This window comes from Montipora foliosa, chromosome 7, assembly GCF_036669935.1.
Source record: "Montipora foliosa isolate CH-2021 chromosome 7, ASM3666993v2, whole genome shotgun sequence".
Classification (NCBI taxonomy): domain Eukaryota; kingdom Metazoa; phylum Cnidaria; class Anthozoa; order Scleractinia; family Acroporidae; genus Montipora; species Montipora foliosa.
In genome coordinates, this window is record NC_090875.1 from 1,853,929 (window position 1) to 1,861,428 (window position 7,500).

The 7,500-nt window shown below is 35.8% G+C and overlaps 1 protein-coding gene across 1 annotated transcript in view; it reads left to right on the plus strand.

The window, feature by feature from the left end:
* The window catches only part of LOC138010337 (protein polybromo-1-like), a 69,618-nt gene that overhangs the window by 19,727 nt on the left and 42,391 nt on the right, over positions 1–7,500 (plus strand). Inside the window, exons 13-16 of the mRNA XM_068857254.1 lie at positions 227–356; positions 2,933–3,002; positions 3,468–3,566; positions 6,168–6,260. Coding sequence (XP_068713355.1) covers positions 227–356; positions 2,933–3,002; positions 3,468–3,566; positions 6,168–6,260 — 392 coding nt within the window. The remainder of the gene's footprint in view (positions 1–226; positions 357–2,932; positions 3,003–3,467; positions 3,567–6,167; positions 6,261–7,500) is intronic.

The following is a 7,500-nucleotide window of genomic DNA, read 5'->3' on the forward strand; positions in this document are numbered from 1 at the left end:
TCAATTTCCATGCTTGGCATCATAAGTGGATGAGTTTGTTGGTTCTCTACTCTGCTCCAAGGTTTTTTTTTTGGACACTCCAGATGGTTTTCCCGTCTTGTCAAAAACAAACATTTGATTTAATTTTAGTTAAACTGCCAAATGCCCAAGTGCCAGAAGTTCTGACACTTAAACATAGTTCATTATCATTTTTATTATTAATGTATTTTGTGTTTGATATCTGCAGATGAAGAAGGCATTGGTGGGGATCATGACTCTGATAATCCTTTGATGATGCTTTTCAATGACATACAGCATTTTACAGATCCGACAGGCCGTGCTCTTTCAGAACCCTTTCTTAGGCTGCCATCAAGAAGGTTTGTTTTGCTGAACAATGAATGCTTTGTGATGGTAAATGTTAGCCATACATTGCCAGTAAAATAAGTATGCAAGGTGCAGTTTAATACTTGTGTTTTTGACTAGAAGGATGTTTGATTGTCAACACATTAAAGAGGCTATGTCATGCAAAGATTCAATTTCGTGACACCCAAAATGCCCAAAAAGTAAAATGAAACATTGCGATAACCACTTAAAACTGTTGAACAACATAAAAGGAATTCAGCAAAAGGACAGGAAAGCATGGATGGACACAAAACAGATTGCATTTTGGGTAATCTTGAAATCAAGTCAATGCTTATTAACAAAAGTATGAAGCCTCAAGACATTTCCTGAAAATGATGCTATGTCATCTTCACTAAAGTGCCTCAAACCTGTGACTGTGAAAGCAAAAATGGACATTGATGATTTCTTGTTCAACAGCAAGAAATGCACGGATGGAGTCTAGTTAATTTTGCAAACATATGAAATAAATTACACGACCTAACTTCTCACATGCTGCAGCAAGCAGCAGAATCATTAAACAATACAATGGGAGTAATGATGGCCATGTGGTAACACTTCTGCCGACATGGGATTGAATCCTGAGCTTTTATGTGGGTTGAGATTTGTCAGTCTTAATCTCACTCAGAGGGTTTTCTAATTGGTACTCCAGTTTGAGTGCCTAGCCAGCAGCACAACTCCTTGGGTTGATTCCTTATGCGATTCTCACCTCTCATCTCCTTTAAGCATGCTGTATTGAAGCATACATAGTATGTTTGTGGAACAGTCTTGGTCAAAGCAAGATACTCCAAGATCCACATGGTGCAGTACCATGTCATGAGCCTTACATTAATCAATCCATGCAATGGCTAGGTCAGTGTATTTTTCAAAGTTCCCTGGCACCATCTTATCAATAATAATTAACAGTTGAACCATAGTACCGTAAACGTCCATGTATAAGCTGCATCTGTAGATAAGCACACCCTGAATTTAGAAGCGCAGATTTTGGGAAAAAAATGTAATACAATAAAGTTTGAAGTTCCAGTAACGTTCTATCGCTATAAACCAACAAGGGCAAACAATCAAGGTTTCACCATAAAGTTGAAATTACTTCGATATTGAAACAAAATGAACGAGTGCTTAGTAGCCTGGGTATCATGACCACGTCTATAAAGATGTACCCGCAATAGGTGAAAAAATTCATGCAGAACAGGAGCTTGATAATGCAGTCGACAAACAGGAAACAGGAAACAGTCGGCCGTTTACCTCGTGAGTACTCGCAAATTTTGTGGTATTTTATCGCACATGGCGGAAAGATATGCGTGGAAGTGACTGGCCGAAGACGTCACTGCAAACAGCTGTGCGGAGGAATGGAGATTCCTTGTAGGTTGGTGTTTACTTGTTCGAGTAAAGCGAAAATTAATCCCATGAAAGAACTCTTGGAGAGCAAGATTCACCGATAAACAATCGAAGACACAAATGGCTCCTTTAGGAGCCACCACTCATTAAAAAGTCAATTCATTGAATAACAGCAACATGCTCTCAGTTTCTCTTACGTTTCTTTACTGAGATCTTAAGAAGTTGTATGAAGAACTCCACAAATGTATCCATGGATAAGCCGCACCCTTGATTTATGGCTTCAATTTTGTGAAAAAAAAGTGCGGCTTATACATGGACATTTACAGTACCTTGTGCTCCTTTTGTGCATCTTTTCCGGTTTTTAAGTTATTTCATTCTCTCTTCAGATGATTGGATATCTTCTCAGCTAGTTAACGCCACTAAACAATTTCCACACAAGTGGAATGAATATCATAGGTTGTTCTCTCCTCCATTTCTTGTTTTGCCAAATTCCTCAATACTTCCTGCTTGATTTCTTTGATGTCAGCCAACCATTTGCTTTAATGGTTTTACCTTGATCTGCCAAGTTTTGCTCTGTGATCTTCCAGATAGCCATCACCTTTTTTCTACATACACAATCATATGTGGTATACTTTCAAACTTGTACTCTACTCTTATGCACTAAGGAGTGCTACTCAATTTTCTTCAAGCAATTGCTTGATTACAACCAAATGGTACCTGCCTCCTCAAACCGTCACCATTGGACAAGGGTCACATGTGCTGAGTATCCATCACATTTTATTCATGACCCCATAAGAATTCATTATCATCACAAGGTGAGGTTTTTTTCACACTTTTCTTTCTCCTAGATGAGAATACTATGGGGTCTTGATGAGAATACTAGATGAGAATACTATGGGGTCTTGTCTACCCTTCACATCTGGTTCAAGGTTACTGGCACTTATAAAGTATGGCACCTCAGACTTTGGTGGGTGGGAGTGTCCACTTTCCCATAGTAGGCTGAAGCCAAATCCAAAGTTTATTCTACCCCAGTGCCCTGTCATTATCATTATTACTTTTTGTGAAAAACACTTTAGCTCTGAAATGAGTATTACAACTTAATGTTATCAGTTTAAAAGCAAACAGCCTTAAAAACCCATAAGTCTTCAAAGTACAATGTAGTGTACTTAACATGTGTTTACTGAATTTTTTGCCCATTTATTTGTCATTTTCTTAGAGCTTATCCTGACTATTATGAAGTTATCAAACAGCCCATTGCTTTGTCAAAAATCAGATCACAAATCAAGGTGAGACTGACCAGTCAAAGCCAGGTTTGTACCACAACAACAAAGAATTAAAATGTGATTGCAGTATTATGTTTTTACATGCACCTGTTCAAGGGATGTCTTGAACTGGTTGTCTCAATCTCAGGACTGTTTCTTGGATAATTTTTGTTAGAAACCATGAGGCCTTTATACTCATACACTCTTGCAGCATTGAGGATAACACATGTAGTGGAATCATGTCACATTCAAGTGAATTGCTATAAGTTTTTCTGGGTTGCGTTGGCTGCTTTGGGTGTTACATGTTTTGACTGTATTAACTGCAGTTCTGAAAGATATTTCCTAAAAATGTTGTGAACAAACAATACATGAGCACTCAAAAGAGTTGTGCAAAAGTAAGCAACTATAATATTACTTGAATTTTAAAGTCTGGGTGATTACTACAGTGTACGTGGTTCAGTTACACGTTTGCTTATACCTTCTTTTTAGACTGGCCAGTATGAAACTCTTGATGAACTAGAGAAAGATCTAGACTTGTGTTTCAAAAATGCTCAGACATACAATGAGCCGAACTCAATGCTTTACAAGGTAAAATCACAGTTAATTTACAACTCCAAGAGCGTGACTCTTACATAAACATGTTCTTCTTATCACTGTCAAGTAATTATACTAAATGGTGTTATGGTATGCAGACATCTTGTGTTAATATTGTAATCGTAACTATTACAAAATTTTCGAATCTGCTTGGCTGTACACCTATTTTCTTGTTGTGTAATTGGTGCACAATCACGCCATTTACGCGTCAATCTCATACACTTGATTGGGACTTTCTCGCTGTTTTCCTACTGTTGGCAAAACAGATTGAATATAATATTTTAACTTTTTCACACAAAAGGTATTCAAAGAATCCTCGAATTTTGTTCTGATTTTCTTGCATTTTGTTATAGTTACAATTCATCAGTAACAGGACTTCATGTCGTACAATTGAAATCAGTCGCATAATAATTATTACTCTCTGAATTGTACTCCACTAAGTTCTGTTACTGTTTAATATTTATTGGCAGATTGTTAGCTTGACGGAATACTCTGATGTGATTTGTAGTACATGTACAAGAAGAATTCATTCTCAACTTCTATGTTTGCGTTAGCATGATCCAATAGGTCCAGCAAGAACACTGTTTATTGGCGAGCAAATAATTTCCAGGCTTTTTCGGTTGGGGCACTTTGTTAAGTGTATGAAATTGGCTTCTTGTGTTGTTGGGGATTGTTGGTTCGTTAGAAGGCATTTTTACAAGGACTAGGATGTCCTTAAGTGATTTTCTCTTCTTTGTAAGCTTAGGACTTGGTTCATGTTTGAAAATCCTAACAAGACTTGAGTGGTTCTGGATAATGTTTGGAAAGGTTTTTATAAGATAATGATTATTGCAAATAAGGAGTCTAGTGACAAAGTTTCTCCAAAGCCTGAAAAAATCCAAGCTTGAACACTTTTTCAGGCTCTTATTATTGCAGTGGCCTAGGTTCTTCCAAGTATGTTCAGTATTACTACTAAGGTAACTTTTTTAAAAATCATTTCAGATCTACAGTTCAAATAATGGGTCTCAAATATGTTTTTTGTAATGTTAGAAATACATGTATTATTTCACAGTCCGAATGAGTTTAATGCTCAGTCATGTGTACTGCACTGTACATTTAGTTATTGTTTATTGTTCGGCCATAGCGTTGGCTAGAAACTTGGAAATTCTAGACAGAGGAAGGCAGTAGGTGATTGTTGTCATTGCATTTTAAAGCACTACAAAGCAATAAATTTTAAAGAATAAAATCCTTTCTGGAATTTTAGATTTAGTCAACACCAATAAAGTATGCAAATTATTTATAGCTTTGGAATTTTTTCGTTTTTTTGTGCAGATACATGTAGGTGACCCTTTTTACCCTTCTTTTTGTATGTACTTATATTTTTACCAGCTTTTGTTATAAATGTACATAGTTGTATACAGTTACATGTAGTTGCCCTATTTCCCGACACTTTTTGCAAAACTCATTGACAAATATCTTTCACTAAACAGCACTAACAAGCTAAAATTTAGCTGCAATGTAGCTTCCACTGCTGGTAAGGAGGTCATGAAGTTTCACCGCTTGAAGCTCTTTGGTTTCTTTGTAATACATGTATTATTGCAGAAAGATTATTAATAAGTCAAATTTGGTGCCCTAATTCCGGACAGGTTGCCCTATTTCCGGACAATTGTTATGAGATAAATACTATTCTCAATCATGACAAAATACATCATACAAAAAGTCTTGAATAAAGAAACTTTCCTTTAAAAAAATTACTTTTTTCTGAATTTTAAAGCGTTTTCTTTCATTAACTTAGTGAAGAAGTCATCAGTGTATTGAAATCACTCAAAACAGAATTGCATAAAGCTAAGACTGGTGACTGATGGAAAAACAACAGTAGGAAACTGGATTGGAGAACATCAGTATTTTTGAATTTCAATAATCCTTATTTGCAAAGCTCTTTTCTTGGTCATTTCCTTCATGGCACTGATCCTACTGTTTGCAATCGTTAGGTGTCCAGAATTAAATACTCCTCGCCTAAAATGCAATTTAAAACTCTTTTGCTCAGAGATAGGAAACTGCAAACAGAAAATTCTTATTTGCTCAAAAGGGTAGTCCTTTAGCTTAACTTGTGTCAAAAAAATCATACCGCTTAATTGGAAAGACATTCTTCAATGCACAATAAAAATCGCATTTAAGTAGAGACAGATTTTACTTACCTCAACAAAAACTTGACTCTTCCCTCCTTTATGGAGAATAACTTGGTTACGAAAACAACAAATGCAAGCAGACTACTTAATAAGTTTTTTGAACATATCGTTCAGATCTATTTCATTTTTACAACTAAATTACAGAATCGTAAAGTCTACGTATCTGGAAATAAGTGTGTCCCAGAAATAGGGCAACATACTGTAGTTATTTTATTATTACTCTACATGTAGTCAATATCATTTTCGAATTGTTACTATTTTATCAAGATATTGTGTGATATAACTTTTGAGGGCCACAGGTTTGTTAGCTTTGATGTATGGGATGTAACTCCCATTAAATGAAGACCTTACTTGTGTACTATAGAGTGAACCATTTTGTTGGTTAATCTTACGTAGTGAACAAACAAGCTTCTTATATATTTTACAGGATGCTCAAAGAATGCTAGAACACATGAAAAAGAAAAAAGTAGAAATAATCAATTATATGGAGGAAAAAGGCATTTCTCTTGAAGAATACAAGGTTATAAATTGAGTAACCCATATTTTAATACTGTATGTATCTATTGTACTGTGAATATAGAATATACAACCTGTAAGCAAGATGCCTACTGAGTCATCATTATGCCTTTTTTATTATAAATTATGACTAGCTTGGTGAGCGGGCAAAATGAACCAAATCCAGCGCTGTGATTGGCTACTCCAGCCGGCAAGATGGAGTGATCTTGCCCCCTCGGGATTTCTCGCTTGGTCCTGCAAGATCAAAGATCATTCTTTTGGTGTTTTATCCCATATAATAAATCCTTTATTAACCAAGCTTGTTCGGTCAAGATGACTGAATATTGCCCTCATTCTTTTTTTGCATGTTTATGGACCGGCCTCAACTTTGTCTCAGTTTAAATATGCAAAAAACAAGGTTCATACTACTCCTTGAAGTCCTTGAAAAGCCCTGGAATTTAATTTTGGACTTCAAGGGTGCTTGAAAAACCCTTGTGAAAAAGGATTTTGTTGAAAACTGCTTGAAAACTCCTTGAAGTTTTGCTTGGGTGAAAATTGTTGAGATTGCATCATGCTAAGTTAAAGAGACATTTCAAAGATTCAGCCCAAAATTGACTATTAGGGAAACATTAAAACCAAAAATTAAAATGCCTGTGCGTGCACTTAACTTGCAGGATGTGGTAAGGAATATCAAGGTAGGCTTTTTCAGCGAAAAAAACACTGAAGCACTGTGTATGGCATAGGAATCCTCTTATAAAGACTCCTTGAAAACAAACTCAATTCATGGTTACTGAAAACTCCTTGAATACTCCTGGAATTTTACAGACAAAATCCAGCACAAACCCGGAAAAAAAGAACTTGGCCAATATCCAGCCATCTTGACCTCATGCTTGGTCAATAACCCATATTATATATTGTAATTGATGTGGAAAGCAGTATCGAAAACTGCAAACAAATTAAGCTCTTTTACATATTGAGGTATGTACATTGTTTATAAAGTTGAACTGCTAGTTAGTCTCATAACTTATTAGTTTAAGAACAACACCTAGAGTCTAGACAAAATTTAAATTATTATAACAAACTCCATAGAGTTTACCAGACTAAATGATTTGATTTGGACAAATAATTCATTTGGTAAAATTATTTTTGTGATGAAAGGCATCAGCAGCAAAATTGTAGCCATGGCAATAGCATAGCTGGATATTTTGTGAATTTTGGTAATGTCCAATGCTGCTTGCAAACTTGGGAATTACCAGAAACAGCAT